Genomic DNA, 20,899 nt, shown 5'->3' with positions numbered 1-20,899 from the left:
CATTTGAACTGGATTTTATTTATTATTATTTGGTAGAGGTGGGGGTCTTGCTATGTTGCCCATCTCAAACTCCTGGGCTCAAGCAATCCTCCCGCCTTGGCCTTCCAAAGTGCTAACATTACAGGGGTGAGCCATTGTGCTGGCTGAATGTCTGCTCTGTCACTTGGAAGCTGCCTGTCCCTAACTAAATTCTATAACTTCTCTAAACTTCAGTTTTCTCAATTTCTCATGACAGTAAAATAGAAGTAGTAACATCTACCTACAGGATTGTTATTAATATATAGCTAGTGCTATTAATATACTAGTGCTTTGAATACATTAATATGTTAATAAGTGGCTGTTATTATTTTTATTTTATTTTCTTTTTTTTTGAGATGGAGTTTTGCTCTTGTAGCCCAGGCTGGAGAGCTGGAGAGCAGTGGCACCATCTTGGCTTACTGCAAACTCCACCTTCCAGGTTCAAGCAATTTTCCTGCCTCAGCCTCCTGAGTAGCTGGGATTACAGACACCCGCCACCACACCCAGCTAATTTTTGTAGTTTTAGTAGACATGGGGTTTCACTGTGTTGTCCAGGCTGGTCTCAAACTCCTGACCTCAGGTGATGCACTCACCTTGGCCTCCCAAAGTGCTGAGATTACAGGCGTGAGCCACCGCCCCCGACCTATTTCTGAACTTTCTAGTCTATTTCATTTATCTAGGAATGAAAGAAGAAAAAGAGAAGAGAGTGGGGTAGCACAAGAGAACTCCAGGAGTAAAGGCATAGAGACAGGAAGGAACAAGGTAACTTTTTGGGCAATTTTTATCAAAATGTGGGACAATATCTATTGTGGGTTATAATATCACTTTAATAACTACAACCAGTATTTTGGCTTAAATGCATAAACATATTGCAGTTGAATAGAAAATATGACATATCGCAAGCATTGTTTCAGAAAACTTTAGTTTCAGCGTATCTATACATATTCTATATATACCCATATACTTTTGTATAGGTACCGTGATAAGATGTAAAATGTATTTATTGTGGTTGTTGGGCAAAAAAGGCTGGAAAAACAGTATTTTAGCACCCAGACAGTAGTTCATTTGAGCAGAAACATTGTTTAGGCAGGAAAGTTCTACTAATCAAGGTGGGCCACAGCATTTGGAAAGCCTCCTCTGCTTTTCACATTGTTTGGAGCTTTATTTTCTTCCCTTTGTTAAAAATACACACTTTAAAATTATTTGTTTTGTAAACAATTTAAAATACTGATGAAGGTAAAGTAGCTCTTGACCACCTTCTTCCTCCAATCCGAATCCTGGCCCTCAGAGTTACTACTTTGCCCTTTCCCCTTTCAGACTTATTCCTTCAGATTTAAATGCCCATGTGTGCAAATACATAGTTTGCGGCAACTTGGCTTTTTTCCCTCTCACTTAATTTATCTTGATCTTTTCACGCGGATTTATCTTGCTCAAGAGCTGCACAGTACTTCAAAATGCGAATGTACCATAGTCTATCTTGTCTTTCATCTATCGATGAACCACTAGGTTTCCAAATTATTCCCCCCCGTGCTCCCCAATAAAGCTGGATCCCCAGCTTTTTTGTACACATGTGCAAGTGCCCACGGGGTAGAACTCTAAAAATGGAAGATGTGTGAGTACTTTCTTTTTCATTTTATAGGCTCTGGGGAACTACTGCAGGGAGGCTGGGATACAAAACACCCTCAGGCCAACAACCGGCCAGCTAGGACAGGTTCTTGCTTTAGCCCCTGACGAGTTTTCTTCCTTTCGTAATGGACGCTAACTTTGGGTTTTTGTTTTTTGTTTTTTGTTTTTAACCTCGTAGATGCAACAGTTCTCAGCACCAAATCCAGATATACACCCACTCAGCTACCAAGCGCTACGCCTAATAAATTACAGGGGAAAAAAAAAAAATTCTCCACTCCCTTCACATCGTGACGCTTGCTTCCGGGAAGCGGGCCGGAAGCCGCTCCTCAATTCTGCGTCAAACCCGACTTCAGGGGCCGTCGTAAAAGTGTCGTCCCTGTGTCTCCGACCGGCCACAGGTTTCCGCTTGCCTCTGGCCGGGGGTCGGCAACTGCAGGAGTCAGTTTCCCTCAAGATGGCGGACGAGGAAGCTGGAGGTGCGGAGAGAATGGAAATCAGCGCGGAGTTACCCCAGACCCCTCAGCGTCTGGCATGTGTAAGTCCCTATAGGCAAGTCTCTTTTGTCCTCCCCCCAGTCCCTCCCTACTGCGCTTAGGAGGATGTGGGGCTTCACCCCTTATGGCGGCTCTGGGGAGGGGGAGTTATCTGGATTGATCTGGAAGGAAGCCACTGAATAAAAAGTTAGTCGCAACCCACATTTCTGCCAGCCAAGTGTACGGAATATAATGACTTTGTTATGTATTATTCCTGATGATCTCAAGCATGCATGTCTCTATTCTGAAGTAGAAAGAACCAGTGATGTTATTAGACAGTTTGATGTGGGGGCCGAGGCGGGGTTGGAGCAAGAGCCATTTTCGTATAGAAGCAGTACTAACCCTTTACTCTTGATGATGGGAATGCAGCACCTGGTATTGTATTGCATAGCCTGCTGGCCGGGACCTGATAATGGTAGAGAGTGCTGCCACTGTCATGTCTAGATGTGAGGTGTAGCAATTGGCCTTCGATATAGCATCTTAAGAACCCCAGGCCTAACCCTCAGTGGAGAAGCCCATCATCTGTCGCTACTTTTTAAAGCTGAAGAAAGAACTCCCAAACATTTCAAGCCAGAGCAATACCATTAATTAATGTTGGAATCTATACTTTGCTCTTGCATTTTGAAAGAATGGGAAGGCAGAGATAGTGAACAAATTTGAGTCACTAGCTACAGGGAGAAAGCTGACGGTGGAAGATAAGAGTAGAGGGCAATGTTAGGGAATGTTCTGGATGCCCAGGGTATCTAGTGGGGAGATATGTAGAAAATATTCAAGTGTCTGTCGCTGCATAATGTTTTATTAGTTTTGTCTTTCCAAATAGCAGCATTTAGAGATTTGGGATATACACCATTTTTTTCTGAAGTTTCTTTGGTTTGTAGTTTAATAAAAGCTTTATTTTGTTTTATTTATATTATTTTATTTTATTTTATTTTATTTTATTTTATTTTATTTTTTGAGACAGAGTCTCACTCTGTCGTTCAGGCTGGAGTGCAGTGGCACAATCTCGGCTCGCTGCAGCCTCTGCCTCCCTGCAGCCTCTGCCTCCCAGGTTCAGGAATTCTCCTGCCTCAGCCTCCTGAGTAGCTGGGATCACAGGCGCCTGCCACCATACCTGGCTAATTTTTTTTTTTTTTTTTTTTTTGGTGTTTTTAGTAGAGACAGGGTTTCACCATATTGGCCAGGCTGATCTCGAACTCCTGACCTCAGGTGGTCCACCTGCCCCAGCCTCCCAAAGTGCTGGGATTACAGATTAAAAGCATTCTTGAAGGTTTTTTTGTTTGTTTGTTTTTTAACCCTGCATACAATTGAACATTGTTTTATGCAAAAACAGAGGGAGCTACTTTAGGGACTGAAGAGACTGGCTAGGAGGTAGGAACCAGGTAGGGAGGGAGTTGGAAAAGGGTTTGGCTTCTGACTATGTCAGTGCTTGCCGTTTTCCTCCACCCCAAATAGCAGTTCAAATTCACTTCACTACTGGTAGTGAAGGAGAAAGCATCTTATTTGCGATGATAAGGAATGAGGAGGTAGGACAAATATAAAAGCAGCTGAAACATTTTAATGGTAGTTTGTGAGTTTTGCTTTTTAGAAGGAGTGGGGAAACTGTGCTGTGGTCAGAAGGATTGTTAGAATTTTATATCTGAAGACTAATATTTATTTAAAGCTTTGATACATTAATTTTTTCCAAATGATACAGTAAAACCCCATCATTTTGGCTGCCACTAATTTGGAATTGGAGATGATACAGGAATTGAGCTAGAATTTATGTGACAACTCTTTACCTCAGGAAATATTATTAGATTTTGTTGGGCAGGGCTTTAGGTTTTGCAAAGTAGTAGGTAGATTGTGTAATATAGCCTCAGGGAACTCACAATCTGGTGACACAGGTAATATAAGTGCCCAGATAATTTTAATTCAAGGTAGAGTAATGTCAGTAGATAAGGACCTGTGACTGTTAAGCTTTATAACCCCTTTTATGGCTTGCATCTTTCTCTCTACTGAAGACCCTACAGATCATTCTACCTTTCTCTCTTTCTCTTTTTCTCTTTTTAAAAATACTACTGTTTTCAATTTTATTCTAGCCATAGTGTGACACTGGCTTCCCAGTTTACTACTTTGCTCTTAAGCAATACAAGCTCAGTTGTTCCCCCCTACTCCTTATTGTTTATCTTTAGACAAAGATAAATAGTATGGGACATTCATAGAGGTTTAAGCAATTGTACAATTTCCATTAGAGTCTAATCCCTGGTTATAGTCTCTGATTTCCTTAAATTTTCTTCTTAGTCTGCAGATCCTTTTTCATTCATGTTGCTGATAGTAAGCATGAAGGCTGTAGTATTCCTAACATTATCTCACATGCAATTCAAATAAAATAATATGTATGAATTAGTGGACATTGATAAAAGCCATTGCTTAAGAATCACCAGGGGAACTGATACTGTAGGTCTGAGGTGAGGTCCAAGAATCTGCATTTTCACAAGCATGCCATGCTAATTCTGTAATAGTGGTGTATGGGCCACACTTTGAGTAATACTTAGCTAGGTATTTGGAAGTTATCAGTAAATTTACAGTTGAGGTTGTGGGAATGGATAACATCTTTTTTTTTTGAGATAGGGTCTTGCTTTGTCACCCAGGCTGGAGTGCAGTGGCACAAACATAACTCACTGCAGCCTCAATCTCTCGGGCTCAGGTGATCCTCCCACCTCAGTCTCCTGAGTAACTGGGAATATAGGCATGTGCCACCATGCCCAGTTAATTTTTTGCATTTTTTTGTAGAGACACGGTTTTATTTTATTTTATTTTATTTATTTAAGACAGAGTCTTACTCCATCACCCAGGCTGGAGTACAGTGGTGCCATCTTGGCTTATTATAACCTCCACCTTCCAGGTTCAAGCAATTCTTGTGCCTCAACCTCCCAAGTAGCTGGAATTACAGGTGTGTGCCACCACGCCCAGCTGATTTTTGTATTTTTAGTAGAGACAGGGTTTTACCATATGGCCAGGCTGGTCTCGAACTCCTGACCTCAAGTGATCCATCTGCCTTGGCCTCCCAAAGTGGTGGGATTACAGGAGTGAGCCATTACGCCCAGCCTGGATAAAATCTTTGAGGAGGAAAATGTGTGCGTATATATACACACACACACACACAGGAAAAGAGAGATTGAGACAGAGACAGAGAGAAAGAGAACAGGAATGATTGAAACGGGTAGAAAATGAAAGAACGAGGTAAGAACGTGGAAACAGAATAGGCAAGCAGGTAGGAGGTGAGAGTAGTGTGATGGCATGGGGTATCGTTTTGAGGAGAGGGTGGTTTATTGGGTCCATGATAATGAGGACTGAGAAAAATCGGGAATCAAGAGGGTTGTGAGGTAGTCTGCCAGAACTTCTGCCTTCTGTCTTCCTCAACTAGATTTTCTTCCTTAAGTCAATTTCAGAAGATACCTCTTGGCATGATACTCAGCTCTTTTCTATTGCCTGTTTATAACCTCTACCTAGGGGATTTCATCCAGTTCTGTGACTTTAAATACCATCTGTATGTATTCAGTTCCCAAATTTATATCTCTGTGTCATCTCACTTCTGAACTCCAGAATCATAAATCCAACTGCCTACTTGACATCTTCACTTGGATGTCTGGTGTTTCAAACAGTGGGAGCAATTAAGAAGTTGCTGCTGTAACCCAAGCCGTAGTTGATGGTAGCTTGCACTGGAAAGGTTATCCCTGGAGATAGAGTGAAGAGGATGAATGTAAGAGAGATTTTAGAAGTATGGAAGAAGCAAAAAGACTTGCTGATAGATTAGGCATGAGGCGAAAGGGAAGGAACGATGACATCTGCATCCTCAGTTTTTGGTTTAACCGTTCATGGCAGAGGTTGTGTTGTTTCCAGTGGTATGATCTTGGCTCACTGCAACCTCCGTGTCCCAAGTTCAAGCAATTCTCCTGCCTCAGCCTCCTGAGTAGCTGGATTTACAGGCATGCACCGCCATGCCTGGCCTTTTTTTTTTTTTTTTTTTTTTGTGAGCCAAGGTCTCTCTCTGTTGCCCAGGCTGGAGTGCAGTGGCGAGATCTCGGCTCACTGAAACCTCCGCATCCCGGGTTCAAAAGATTCTCCTGCGTCAGCCTTTCAAGTACCTGGGATTACAGGTGCCTGCCACCATACCTGGTTAATTTTTGTATTTTTAGTAGAGACAGGGGTTTCACCATGTTGGCCAGGCTGGTCTTGAACTCCTGACCTCAGGCAATCTGCCCACCTCAGCCTCCCAAATTGCTGGGATTATAGGTGTGAGCCATCGTACCCAGCCAGTTTTTTTGTATTTTTAATAGAGGTGGGGTTTCACTGTATTGGCCAGAGTGGTCTCGAACTCCTGACCTCAAGTGATCCACCCATCTCGGCCTCCCCAACTGCTGGGATTACAGGTGTGAGCCATTGTGCCTGGCCTTGGTTGTGTCATATATTGAGAGGAAAGACCAGATTTTAGGAGAGGAAAGGAGAAAGGCAGATCAAGCGTTTGGTTATCCCTGTCTCTGTAGACAACACCTCCATAATAGCTCTTGAACACAAATAATTCTGTCTCCACCCATGTAGTCCAAGTCACTAGTCCAAGTCTGTTGTCTTGGCTACTGCAGTGACTTCTTTTTTTTTTTTTTTTTTTGAGACGGAGTCTAGCTCTGTCGCCCAGGCTGGAGTGCAGTGGCGCAATCTCGGCTCACTGCAAGCTCCGCCTCCCGGGTTCACGCCATTCTCCTGCCTCAGCCTCCCAAGTAGCTGGGACTACAGGCGCCCGCCACCGCGCCCGGCTAATTTTTTCTATTTTTTGTAGAGACGGGGTTTCACCATGGTCTCGATCTCCTGACCTTGTGATCCGCCCGCCTCGGCCTCCCAAAGTGCTGGGATTACAGGCGTGAGCCACCGCGCCCAGCCCTGCAGTGACTTCTTAACTGGTCTCTTTGCTTCCACTGTTGCCCTCTTCCTGTCCATTCTGCACAGAACAACCAGAATAATCTTTTAAAGATTAAATCAGATCATGTTGGTCTCCTATCTAAATCCTCAGTGGCTTTCTATTACACTTAGAATAAGGTCTAAACTCATTACAAGTCTTCAAGACTTTGCCTGATCCAGCCCCTACATCTCTACCTCATTTCCTATTACATTCTCCTTACTGATCCTGGCCTGTTAGTACAAGCCGAAACTGTATTTAGCTTTAGGGTCTGTGCCTTTGCTTGCTGTTTGCTTTTCCTAGAGTGTTTTTCCTTAATACATACCCTGTCTAAGAGATGGGTTCCTCTTATTCTGTATCAAAGCAACCTGTTTTTTTCTCCCATTGCAATTACAATCTGTAATTACTGTATTGTCTTTATTTACTTAGTGAAATGTCTGTTTCTCCCTCCAGAGGGAGAGGTAAGTTCCACGAAGGGAAGGATCATGTGTGACTTGTTCATTGATGCATCTTTTTTTTTTTTTTTTTTTTTTTTTGAGACAGAGTCTCGCTCTGTCCCCAGGCTGGAGTGCAGTGGTGTGATCTCGGCTCACTGCAACCTCTGCCTCCCGGGTTCAAGCGATTCTCCTGCCTCAGCCTCCTGAGTAGCTGGGGCTACAGGTGCATGCCACCATGCCCAGCTATTTTTGTATTTTTAGTAGAGACGAGGTTTCACCATGTTGGCCAGGATGGTCTCGATCTCTTGACCTCATGATCTGCCTGCCTCAGCCTCCCAAAGTGCTGGGATTCATTACAGCTGTGAGCCACCGTGCCCGGCCACATTGATGTATCTTGGTACGTGATTGATAGAGAAGACAGTTTTTTTTTCTCTTTGAAACGAAGTTTCACTCTTGCTGCCCAGACTGGAGTGCAATGGCATGTTCTCGGCTCGCTGCAACCTCTGTCTCCTAGGTTCAAGCGATTCTTCTGCCTCAGCCTCCTGAGTAGCTGGGATTACAGGCATGCACCACCATGCCTGGCTAATTTTTGTATTTTTAGTAGAGACGAGGTTTCTCTGTGTTGGTCAGGCTGGCCTCAAACTCCTGACCTCAGGTGATCCACCTGCCTCAGCCTCCCAAGGTGCTGGGATTACAGGCGTGAGCCACCACGCCTGGCAGAAGACACTTTTTTTAAATGAATGAATAACTGAGGATCAACATTAATGATTTATTGTAGTAAGATTAGTAGTGATCGGTGGATGGAGGTTGTAGATGGAAAAAAGAGGGAATGAGCGGGCATGTTAGGGCAGTGGCTAACCTTGGAGTCCAGGCTGATCAGGGAGGTAATAAAAGCCAAAACAGGAAATCTGGAGGGAATTGGTGGGATTGAGGTATTAAAGGACATGAGATTGACATAACTGGGAGGACTGAACTTTGTGGTCAGAAGGGGGAATTTTAGAATTTGAGTACATGGGGACACATCAAGTTTTTGCAATGGTAGAGCCAGGTTAAAGGCACCTCTTGGCCTGGCGCAGTGGCTCACACCTGTAATCCCAGTACTTTGGGAGGCCAAGGAGGGTGGATCACGAGTTTGGGAGATCGAGACCATCCTGGCTAACAAGGTGAAAGCCCTTCTCTACTAAAAATACAAAAAATTTGCTGGGTGCGATGGTGGGCGCCTGTAGTCCTAGCTACTCGGGAGGCTGAGGCAGGAGAATCACGTGAACCCGGGAGGCGGAGCTTGCAGTGAGCTGAGATCCCACCACTGCACTCCATCCTGGGCAACAGAGCAAGACTCTGTCTTAAAAAAAAAAAAAGCACCTCTTATGTGTTCCTATAGCACCCTTTCCATATTCCTGTTGTATGTAGCATGTCCCAGACTATACTCGACATTATCTGTTTACTATGTGTCCTTCCTTCTAGACAGTGAAGTTCTTGAAGGCCTGAACTATTTCTTATTTACAGCTGTATCTCTAGTTTGTAGCACATTGCTTCAGAATTTTTATTGAATGCATGAATGAATGAATGAGGAGACACTGAGGTAGAGAGGAGGTAGAGGTAATGGGAGCTGAGAATGTTAAGAGATACTAACATTATTGAGATACAATTTACATACAATAAAATGTACCCATTTAAGGCATTTCTTGGATAAATTTTAACAAATGTGTATACTTGTGTGACTACCACTGAATCAGGATATAGAATATTTCTGTTATTTCCCAAAGTTGTCTCCTGCTCAAATGGGAGGATTTTTTAAAAGTTTAATGTTGTTATGCTTTCGCAATAATCATTATGGAAATCAAGGAAAAATGTACCCCTAATCTCATATCTATAGGGGAACTTTTTTTTTTTTTTTTCTGGAGTCATCACCCAGGCTGGAGTGCAGTGGCGCAGTCTTGGCTCACTGAAACCTCCGCCTCCTGGGTTCAAGCAATTCTCTTGCTTCAGCCTCCCGAGTAACTGGGATTACAGGTACGCACCACCTTGCCCAGCTAATTTTTGTATTTTTAGTAGAGACGGAATTTTGCCATGTTGGCTGCGCTGGTCTCAGACTCGTGACCTCAGGTAATGATCTACCTGCCTCAACCTCCCAAAGTGCTGGGATTACAGGTGTGAGCCACCGTGCCTGGCCTATAGGGGATCTTTAAAATATAACATAATCTCTTGAGTTCAAAATAGAAGTGAGAAGTTATGTTTGATTTTAATTGGAGATGATTTTCCTTAGAAATTTGAATCTATATTGTTTTAGGCCATAGTACAGTTTTGTGTAGTAAGGACATACTCTGAGTAGGAAACTGATGAAAACCTAGGTCTTTTTTTTTTTTTTTTTTTTTGAGACAGAGTCTCACTCTGTCACCCAGGCTGGAGTGCAGTGGCGCAATCTCAGCTCACTGCAGGCTCTGCCTCCTGGGTTCATGCCATTCTCCTGCCTCAACCTCCCGAGTAGCTGGGACTACAGGTGCCCGCCACCACACCTGGCTAATTTCTTGTATTTTTAGTAGAGACGGGGTTTCACCTTGTTAGCCAGGATGGTCTGTGTCTCCTGACCTCGTGATCCACCCCTCTCGGCCTCCCAAAGTGCTGGGATTACAGGCGTGAGCCACTGCACCCGGTCAAACCTAGGTTTTTTGAGCCCTAACTGAAGTACTTTGTTACCAGATCTTAGCAAGACCTAATGGCTTTTGTTTTTTCACCATCTCATAATTTCTATTTTGGGGACTTAGGGAAATTTTGATTTTTTTAAGGCCAGATTCTATAGAATTAGATGTGAAATTGAGTTCTAAAACCCTAAGTCAGAACGAGTGATTCAGCCCCACTAACTGTAAGAGTCTAGGGAAGGAACAATAACTTAGTGTAGATGTGCTAGTGCTGGAAACTGACTTCTTACAGTACCAAACACTATCCTGCAAATGAAAAGGTTTTTGTCCTCAGTGCTACACAAAGATTGTGTCTGGATAGATACTTTTATAAGTCAGTGATACAGATGAACCAGTGAAATACAGGCATACCTTATTTTATTGAGCTTCATTATTATGCTTTGTAGATAATCAGTTCTTTATAAATTAAAGTCTGTGGCAACCCTGTCTCAAGCACGCCTTACAGTGCCATTTTTTCAACATTGTGTGCTCACTTCGTGTTATTGTGTCACATTTTGGTAATTCTCACAAATATTTCAAGCTTTTTCATTATTATATCTGTTATGATGATCTGTGATCAGTGACCTTTGATGTTACTATTGTAATTGTTTTGGGGTGCCATGAACCACATCCATAAAAGACAGCAAACATAATAAAAAAATGTGTTTGTTCTGACTGCTCCACTGACCAGCTGCTTGCCCATCTCTCTCCATCTCCTTGGGCATCCCTATACCCTAAGATGGGACAATATTAAAATTAAGTCAGTTAATAACCCTACAATGGCCTCTAAGTATTGTTGTGAAAAGGAAAGTTCAGTATTTCTCACTTTAAATCAAAAGCTAGAAATGATGAAGCTTAGTGAGGAAAGCCGTTGAAAGCTGACATAGGCCAAGAGTTGTGCCTCTTGTGCCAAGCAGTTAGCCAAGTTCTGAATGCAAAGGAAAAGTTCTTGAAGGAAGTTAAAAGTGCTACTCCAGTGAACAGACAAATGATAAGAAAGTGAAACAGCCTTACTGATGATGTGGAAAAAGTTTTAGTGCTGTGGATAGAAGATTGAACCAGACACAATATTCCCTTAAGGCAAAGCCTAATCGAAGAGCAAGGCCCTCACTCTCTTCAGTTCTCCGAAGGCTGAGAGAAGTGAGGAAGCTGCAGAAGAAAAGTTGGAAGTTGGCAGAGGTTGGTTCATGAGGTTTAAGGAAAGAAGCCATCTCCACAACATAAAAGTGCAGTGTGAAGCAGTAAGTGCTGATTGATGGAGAAGCTGCAGCAAGTTATCCAGAAGATCTAGCTAAGATAATTGATGAAGGTGGCTACACTAAACAGATTTTCCATGTAAATGAAACAGCCTTCTGTTGGAAGAAGATGCCGTGTAGAGCTTTCATAGCTAGAGAGAAGTCAGTGCCTGGCTTCAAAGGACAGGCTGACTCTCTTGATAGGGGCTAATGCAGCTGGTAACTTTAAGTTGAAGCCAATTTCCATTTACCATTCAGAAGATTCAAGAATCTTTAAGGATTATGCTACTCTGAGTATGTTGAATAAATGGAACTAGAAAGCCTGGATGACAGCACATCTGTTATAGCATGGTTTACTGAATATTTTAAGTCCACTGTAGAGAACTACTGCTGATAATATTTCAAAATATTACTGCTCATTGACAATACATTTGGTCACCCAAAAGCTCTGATGGAGATATACAAGGAGATAAATGTTATTTTCATGTCTGCTAATACAACATCCATTCTGTAGCCTGTGGATCAAGGAGTAATTGCAACTTTCAACTCTTACTATTTAAGAAACACATTTCATAAAACTATAACTTTCATAAATTATGATTCCTCTGATGGATATGGGCAAAGTCCATTGAAAACTTTTTGGAAAGGATTCAGCATTCTAGATGCCATTATGAACATTCATGATTTGTGGGAGGAGGTCAAAATATCAACATGAACAGAAGTTTGGAAGAAGTTGATTCCAACCCTGATGGATGACTTTGAGGGGTTCAAGACTTCAGTGGAGGAAGTAATTGCAGATGTAGTAGAAATAACAAGAGAACTAGAATTAGAAGTGGAGATTGAAGTTATGACTGAATTGCTGCAAACCCATGATAAAAACGTAATGGATGAGGAGTTGCTACTTTTAGATGAGCAGAGAAAGTGGTTTCTTGAGATGGAATCTACTTTTGGTGAAGATGCTGTGAACATTGTTTAAATGAGAATAAAGGATTTAGATTATTCCATAAACGTAGTTGATAAAGCAGCAGCAGAGTTGGCAAGGATTGACTCCAGTTTTGAAAGAAATTCTACTGTTGGTAACATGCTGTCACATGCTACAGAGAAATATTTCGTGGAAAGGTCAATCAATGTGGCAAACTTCATGGTTATCTTATTTTAAGAAATTGCCTGGCTGGGCGCTGTGGCTCACGCCTGTAATCCCCGCACTTTGGGAGGCCGAGGCGGGTGGGTTGCCTAAGGTCAGGAGTTTGAGACCAGCCTGACCAACATGGTAAAACCCCATCTGTACCAAAAATACAAAAATGAGCCAGGCGCCTGTAATCCCAGCTACTCAGGAGACCGAGGCAAGAGAATTGCTTCAACCTGGGAGGTGGAGATTGCAGTGAGCCCATGAACCCAGATCGCACCACTGCACTCCAACCTAGGGGATAGAGTGAGACTCTGTCTCAAAAAGAAAAAAGAAAAATTGCCACAGCCATCACCATGTTTAGCAACCACCAACCTAATCAGTCAGCCATTAACATTGAGGGAAGACCCCCCTATCAGCAAAAAGATGACAACTTTCTGAAGGCTCAGATGATCATTAGCAATTTTTAGCAGTATTTTAAGTTATGTACATTTTTAAAGACTTCATACTATTGCACTTTTAGTATAGTGTAGTGTAAACATAACTTTCATATGCATTGGGAAACCAAAAAAATTTGTGTGACTCACTTTGTGTTCACTCTATTGTGGTAGTCTTAAACTGAACCCAAAACGTCTCTGAGGTATGCCTGTATCTCGCCCATCCTTTCTTCGTGTGCTGATTTTGAGGGTTACCTCAGATTTCCCTTGCTGCCACTTTATCCATTTCTGTAAAGGTATTAAGCGTATGCTGTGCTCTGTGAAATAATTTTCCTTAAGCTTTTAACCCCTTGCCTCAGATGACCTAACACAAAATATTAAGACCACTAATCCCAGGTGATTTACTATGACCGCCTATACATTCTTTCAAAGTATTTTCAGTTAACATGCCTCCTCTTGAATAAACGACAGTTGATGAGCCTGGGTTTTTTTTAAAGCATTTGGTACAGCCTTTTTTTTTTTTTTTTTAATGTTGTCACACACTAATACTAATCTGAGTGCTTATGGAAATATGCTGTGGTGAATAAACGTTACTGATAAGACTCCAGTAGAGTTAATGCACTTTCCTAAGTGCCCACTTGCTGCCCAGGAATGACACAGACCCTGTCCAGAATGCAGTCTACTGTTACTCATTTGAATATGATTTTCTTTCTAGTAGTTTACTTAATGCCACCCTTCAGAACAAAGTCTGTTTGACTTGTTTAGAGGAGTGGAGCTATAACTACTTAATGTCTTTATGGAGTACCTTTTAAAATGCCTTTGAAGTTTTGGTATTTGTGGGTAAGCTAGAAATGACTTTAGCCACTGGAGGGAAAGTCTGTTAATTTATCAATTTTTTTAATACACACATGTTCTGCCTTGTAATTTAAGAGAGGATTTTAGTTGGTTTGCAAATATATATTCCATACAGCAGAAAGAGAATATGAAATAGATAGCTCAGAGTTTATGAAAGCAGGATTTTACTTATCTAAACACGTCAAGGAAAGCCTAGAAAATTGGGGCATGACCTATGACAGAGATGAAAAAGAGAATATAACAAATAGGACAAGGAGAACTTGTCCCTTAGGAGGGACAAAATGTTTTCAAAAACTAAATTCTGACAGCATGCTTATACGTTATCTCAACAGCAAAGAAAAGAGAGTGAACTTGTTTGTCATGTGGCTCTATATTTGACTCTGGCTTATTTTATCAATGCCATACAGACATAGAAGACATATTTACAGACAGCACAAGGCTGGTAGGGATAACAAGTAAAGGATAAATCCCATATAGGCTGAATATTGTGTCAAAAGTAAATTGTGATGAAAGTAAAGCCTTATACCTAGGTTCATTTGGTATAGGACTAGGTCTCTTACATGTGATTGACCTAAGGGTTTTAGTTGTTTGCATGTGATGTCATGTGATGTGGCAGCCAAAGAATGGTCTGCTTGTAGGAACTAGGAAAAAGAGGATTTAAAATATATATTTAAAAAAAAAAAAAGAAAAAGAAATAGAAAAAAATTTTTAAAAGAGAAAAGAAATGTGAGAATGTGATGTTTTTGTTATTTGTTTGTTTGCTTTTTTTTTTTTGAGATGGAGTTTCACTCTGTCATCCAGGCTGGAGTGCGATGGCGCGATCTCGGCTCACTGCAACCTCCGCCTCCCTGGTTCAAGCGATTCTCCTGCCTCAGCCTCCCGAGCTGGGACTACAGGCGTGCACCACCACACCCGGCTAATTTTTTTGTATTTTTAGTAGAGATGGGATTTCATCATGTTGGCCAGACTGGTCTCGAACTCCTGACCTCAAGTGATCCACCCACCTCAGTCTCCCAAAGTGTTGGGATTACAGGCTGAGCTACCACACCTTTTCAGAATGTGATCTTTTGAAGCAGTTTAGTGCTCGGGATAAGGAAGGTAATAAATAGTCCTATTCCTCTTTATGGAAGCATGTTGTGCAGTTTCATAAGGGTAATCAACTTGGAGAGTGGTCAGGATACCATGTGTTTAGGGCTGGCCAAATTTCTTTTGTCTCTTTGTTTCAGTTTAGCCATGAAATGAAGAGACTAGAAATGAGAGACAATAGTTATCTTCATTTATTTTAAAAGACTGATGAAAAAGCAGAGTGAATTATATTGGTTTATTTCAGTAACAGGATAAAAGTTACAGGAAGGTAGATATTAGCTTATTTATGAGCGTGCCTTTTTTTTTTTTTTTTGAGACAGAGCCTCATTCAGTTCCCCAGGCCGAAGTAAAGTGGCGCGATTAGGGCTTGCTGCAGCCTCAGCCTCCTGGGCTCGGGTGATCCTCCCACTCAGGTACGCAGCCTGAGTACCTGGGACTACAGGCTTATGCTACCATGACCAGCTAATTTTTGTGTTTTTTTTGTAGAGATGGGGTTTTACCGTGTTGCCTATGCTGGTCTTGAACTTCTGGGCTCAAGTGATCTGCCCGCCTTGGCCTCCCAGAGGGCTAGGGTTATAGGCATGAGCCATCGTGCCTGGTTGCTGTAAACCTTTGAGTCTGTAGAATACTATTAGAAGAAAACATTGTATAATCAAAGATTATTGGTGCCTAGAGATGCTTTATTTATTACTAATCCATAGTGGCTATGAAAAATGGTAGTGCCTCCAGATTTTGTTACCACTTTAAAAAGAAGAATTAGAAAAACAATTACAGGGCTCTGAAGGCTCTGTAGATGTCTAGCAGTTGTTTAAGGAAGGTCAAATTGTGGTTTAAACAAAACTAATCTACTTAAGTAAGTTCCTTTTTCAGAATGATGTTCCCAAACAGGCATCTAAGCCCTTGGGTCAGAGTTGAAAACATATCTCTAGTCTCCTTGGGGATGAGGGAAATGTTTGGAATGTTTGAGAATTTAAATGTTGAGAACTTGTTAAGAACTTGCTTTTTACAGAGTAGTCAATTAGGAAAGCTTTCCCGTAATTCCAAACAGTTATTTTTTTTTTCCTGGACCTGGTAGTTAAAAATTCTTAATTTTATTCCTGTTGAAAATGGGGGAAAAATTTTTAAACCAACCAACCAGAGGCAAAAAATCAAACCTATTTTAGTTGAAAAAAATTTTCCATAGTTTGGCAATAATGGAAAACATTTTTATGAAGAGTATAAATGGAAAACATTTTTGTGACGAGTATAACTGAACTTTTATTTCCTATAAGAATTGTAGGCTGGGTGCGGTGGCTTACGCCTGTAATCCCAGCACTTTGGGAGGCCAAGGCAGGCGGATCAGAAGGTCAAGAGATTGAGACCCTCCTGGCCCATATGGTGAAACCCTGTTTCTACTAAAAATACAAAAATTAGCTGATTGGGGTGGCATGCGCCAGTAGTCCCAGCTACTTGGGAGGCTGAGGCAGGAGAATCGCTTGAACCCAGGAGGCAGAGGTTACAGTGAGCTGAGATCGCGCCACTGCATTCCAGCCTGGTGACAGAGCGAGACTCTGTCTTAAAAAAAAGAAAAAAATTATATACACAAAGTTAGAGAAGGCTTAATGTTATCAAAATTTGCTTTGTTTTCTCTGGCAAGAAATGTGTAGCATTTAGCAATTAACTGAGAACTTTTATTGTGTACTTGTGCTAGGCCTATAGGATACAGGGATTTGAAGGGCAAAGTTCCTCTCCTCAGGGAGCTTACATTCTAGTTGAAGAGGCTAATTTTGTATTTTTAGTAGAGGCGGGGTTTCACCTAGCCATGTTACCTAGGCTGCTCTCAAACTCCTGAGCTCACGTGATCCACCCACCTCGGCCTCCCGTAGTGCTAGAATTACAGCCACCATGCCCAGCTATGATGTTTTAAAATACCACTTCTTCATGGTAAAGCGTGTGATGACATATATAATATAAGAATATTTAGAAGCCTTCAGGAATGTTCGGTAGTTGTTAGCTAAGAGGCTTCATTTGTAATTGTAATTAGAAAGAAGGCCATAGTTAAAGCAAAAATTAAGAAGGCAAAACTTTATTGTTTTGTTTTGTTTTACCATTACTGGTTGAGTATCCCTTGTGTTTTGGATTTTGGATTTTTTCAGATTTTGGAATATTTGTATTATACTGGTTGAACATTCGAAATCTGAAAATCTAAAATCGAAAATGTTACAATGAGCATTACCCTTGAATGTCTTGCTTTCTGATTTTTGGGTGTGGAATGCCCAACCTATAATGTGAAATTGAACAAGCCAGTAGAGGTGGATTTTGAAACTATGTATTTGGCTGGGCGCAGTGGCTCACGCCTGTAATCCCAGCACTTTGGGAGGTCTAGGCAGGTGGATCACCTGAGGTCGGGAGTTCAAGACCAGCCTGACCAACATGGAAAAACCCCATCTCTACTAAAAATACAAAATTAGCCAGGCGTGGTGGCACATGCCTGTAATCCCAGCTACTCAGGAGGCTGAGGCTGCGGTGAGCTGAGATCCGGCCATTGCACTCCATCCTGGGCAACAAGAGTGAAACTCCACCTCAGGAAAAAATAAATAAATAAATAAATAAATAAATAAAATAAAAACTGTACATTTATGTTTGGTTTAGTAGAGTGGGCATTGAACTTTAGGACTTAGGATACCTAGTTCTGTTCCTGACATTTATACCAACTGGTTATTGACGATTTTGGACAAGTCAATTAGTTCCCTGTGATTCAGCTTTCTCATCTATAAAATGTGAGGGGCTTGTACTCTTTTTTACTCTCAAATTTCTTCTGTTCTTAACAAGAGAAATTGAAAAGCGCTAGTTCTGTGCCTCCTATAATTAAGCAGAACAGTAAGGTTTTTTGTTTGGTTTGTAGCGCTGAATATGCAAGTTTTTTTTTTTTTTTTTTCGTTTAGTGCTATTGACGAAAAGATCCTTAGGTATAACAGAACATTAGATATTATCTCTATGTTAGTTGTAGTTGTTGCCAGGTATGTAAAGAAAAGTTGTTTGTGTATGAGTACCCCAGAAGTTAGAGTAGGAATACTGGAAGGTATGTTTATTTTTAAAAGGTTTTAGTAAAATAAATTTTAATTTTAAAATTATAAAATTACTTCCCAAATATGGACTCACTGTAAGGATATTACTCATTGGATAAGCAGACTAATGAATTCCATGAAACTATGCTAAAATCACACCACCCATTTCTGTTAACATTTTGTGAAATGTTCCTCATGATTTTTCTCTATGTAAATGGAAATATATTGAACCAAATTGAGATTGTATATATACTGCTTTGTAACCTGCTTTACTGAACTGTTTGTTATTAATGCCTTTCCATATTAGTAAATAAACCTCTTCAGCATCATTTCTTTTTTGTTTTGATTAATCTTAAATTATAAAAAAGTTGCATAAATTGTAGCACAGTTCTGTTACCTCCCTCTTCCTGTTTCCTGTAATGTTAACATTTTACATAACCATAGTATAACTATCAAGGACAGGAAATTAATATTAATACTAACTACAGATCTGATTTGCATTTCATCAGTTTTCCCATGAATGGGCTTTTTCTGTTCTAGGATCACACCCAGGATCCCAGTTACATTTAGTTATCTCTCTCTTGTCTCCTCCAGTCTGTAACAATGTCTTGATCTTTCCTTGTTTTTATGACCCACTTTTAGAGTACTTTGCAGTTATGGTATGGAATGTCCCTCAGTTTGGATTTGTATGATGTTTTCTCATGATTGGAATGAGATTATACATTTTGGGCAAGAATAACACAAAAGTCAGCCAGGTACTATGGTATGAGCCTGTTGTCCCAGCCAGATCCATCTCCTCAGGAGGTGGGGAGGATTGCTTGAGCCCAAGAGTTCAAGACCAACCTAGGTGAGACCCCTTCTCTATTAAAAAGAAAAAAAGCATAACACAATAATGTTGTGTCTTTCTCTCTGTTACTGTCTTTCCCATTGGAGATACTTTGAGACTATTTGGCATCGTTTTTAAATGGGCATATTATCTCATGTAGATTTTTTTTTTTTTTTTTTTTTTTTTTGAGGCGGAGTCTTGCTCTGTCGCCCAGGCTGGAGTGCAGTGGCACTATCTCGGCTCACTGCAAGCTCCGCCTCCTGGGTTCACGCCATTCTCCTGCCTCAGCCTCCTGAGTAGCTGGGACTACAGGCGCCTGCCACCACGCCCGGCTAATTTTTTTGTATTTTTAGTAGAGATGGGGTTTCACCGTGTTAGCCAGGATGGTCTCGATCTCCTGACCTCGTGATCCACCCACCTCGGCCTCCCAAAGTGCTGGGATTACAGGCTTGAGCCACCACGCCCGGCTTTTTTTTTTTTTGAAATGGAGTCTCACTCTGTCACCCAAGCTGGAGTGTGGTGGTGTGATCTTGGCTCACTGCAACTTCTGCCTCTTGGGTTCGAGCAATTCTTGTGCCTCAGACTCCTGAGTAGCTGGGATTACAGGTGCATGCCACCATGCCTGGCCAATTTTTGTATTTTTAGTGGAGACGGGGTTTCAGCATGTTGGGCAGGCTAGTCTCGAACTCCTGACCTCAAGTGATTCGCCTGCCTCAGCCTCCCAAAGTGCTGAGATTACAGGCATGAGCCACCATGCACACCAGGCCTCGTGTGGATTTTTTAGAAGTTTTTTTTTTTGTTAGTTGCAAAAGTATTGACACTTGTCTAACAAAGTCAAACAATGAAACATTGTTGAAAGTAAAAATGTGACAACCCCTAATTCTTTTCCCCAGTTCCTTCTCTCTGTGTAGCCATTATTAATAGATTGTTGTTTCTCCTTCCAGACCCTTGGTCTATGTTTAGGGAAGCATAGGCAGAGATGTGCCTCCACATATATTAAATTAGAAAACTTAGCTACTTGGGAGGCTGATGCAGGAAAATAGCTTCAACCCAGGAGGTAGAGGTTGCAGTGAGCTGAAATCCCACCATTGCACTCCAGCCTGGATGACAAGAGTGAAACTCTGTCTCAAAAAAAAAAAAAAAAAAAGAAAACCCAAATGTGTTGAAATTTAAAAATTATATATAATGTTTTCCCTTTTATAAAAATGAAATTATATTTAAAGCTTCTTTTTCTTTTCTTTTTTTCTTTTCTTTTTTTTTTTTTTTTTTTGAGATGGAGTCTTGCTCTCTCACCCAGGCTGGAGTGCAGTGGCACGATCTCCGCTCACTGCAAGCTCTGCCTCCCGGGTTCAAGCGATTCTCCTGCCTCAGCCTCCCAAGTAGCTGGAACTACAGGTGCCCGCCACCATGCCTGGCTAATTTTTGTGTATTTTCAGTAGAGACGGGGTTTCACCGTGTTAGCCAGGATGGTCTCGATCTCCTGACCTCGTGATCCACCCGCCTCGGCCTCCCTAAGTGCTGGGATTACAGGCTTGAACCACGGCGCCTGGCCTAAAGCTTCTTTTTCCACTTAACAGTATTTATGACATTCTGACTGCATTGAGTGGTATGACTGTCCCACAGTGGATATACCTTTATTGATAGACATTTAGGTGGACTTCATCTTTTCAGTTACAAGTGATGTTACAGTGCATATCTGGTCAATGTAAATATATATTTTCACACTCGGACAAGTATGGCTAAATGATAGATTATTACCCTCTTCATGGACATTCAGGTTTTTAATTTTTTGCTGTTATGAATAACTGTACATGAAATGTATGGGATTGAAAACGTTTTTAAATGATTTCAAATAGATAAGGTGTATATACAGTAAGAAATTAAAATAGTAAGAAAGGTAACACAGTGAACACTAAGTCTTTCCCGGGGCTCTTTCTGCTGTTAACAGTTTATTTTGAATCCTTTCAGAGATTTTTATACTCAAATATAAACACATACAGATACGTCTCCTTCACCTCTTCCTTTTTCTTTTCCTCCCTTCTCCCAGTGTAAATGGTAGCAC

At 41.3% G+C, this 20,899-nt stretch overlaps 1 protein-coding gene across 2 annotated transcripts in view; it reads left to right on the top strand.

Moving 5' to 3' along the window:
* Positions 1–1,895: 1,895 nt before the first annotated feature.
* The window catches only part of UBR1 (ubiquitin protein ligase E3 component n-recognin 1), a 156,341-nt gene continuing 137,337 nt past the window's right edge, over positions 1,896–20,899 (top strand). Inside the window, exon 1 of one of the 2 annotated variants that reach the window (XM_038009892.2) lies at positions 1,896–2,179. In XM_038009892.2, the coding sequence (XP_037865820.2) occupies positions 2,099–2,179 (81 nt within the window). In that variant the 5' untranslated portion in view covers positions 1,896–2,098. The remainder of the gene's footprint in view (positions 2,180–20,899) is intronic. The other variant, XM_008016874.3, reaches the window with a different exon arrangement.

The sequence above is a fragment of the Chlorocebus sabaeus genome, chromosome 26 (assembly GCF_047675955.1).
Source record: "Chlorocebus sabaeus isolate Y175 chromosome 26, mChlSab1.0.hap1, whole genome shotgun sequence".
In the NCBI taxonomy this organism is placed as follows: Eukaryota; Metazoa; Chordata; class Mammalia; order Primates; family Cercopithecidae; genus Chlorocebus; species Chlorocebus sabaeus.
The sequence above is the reverse complement of the archived record's forward strand: the minus strand, read 5'-3'. Positions and strand labels throughout refer to the sequence as shown.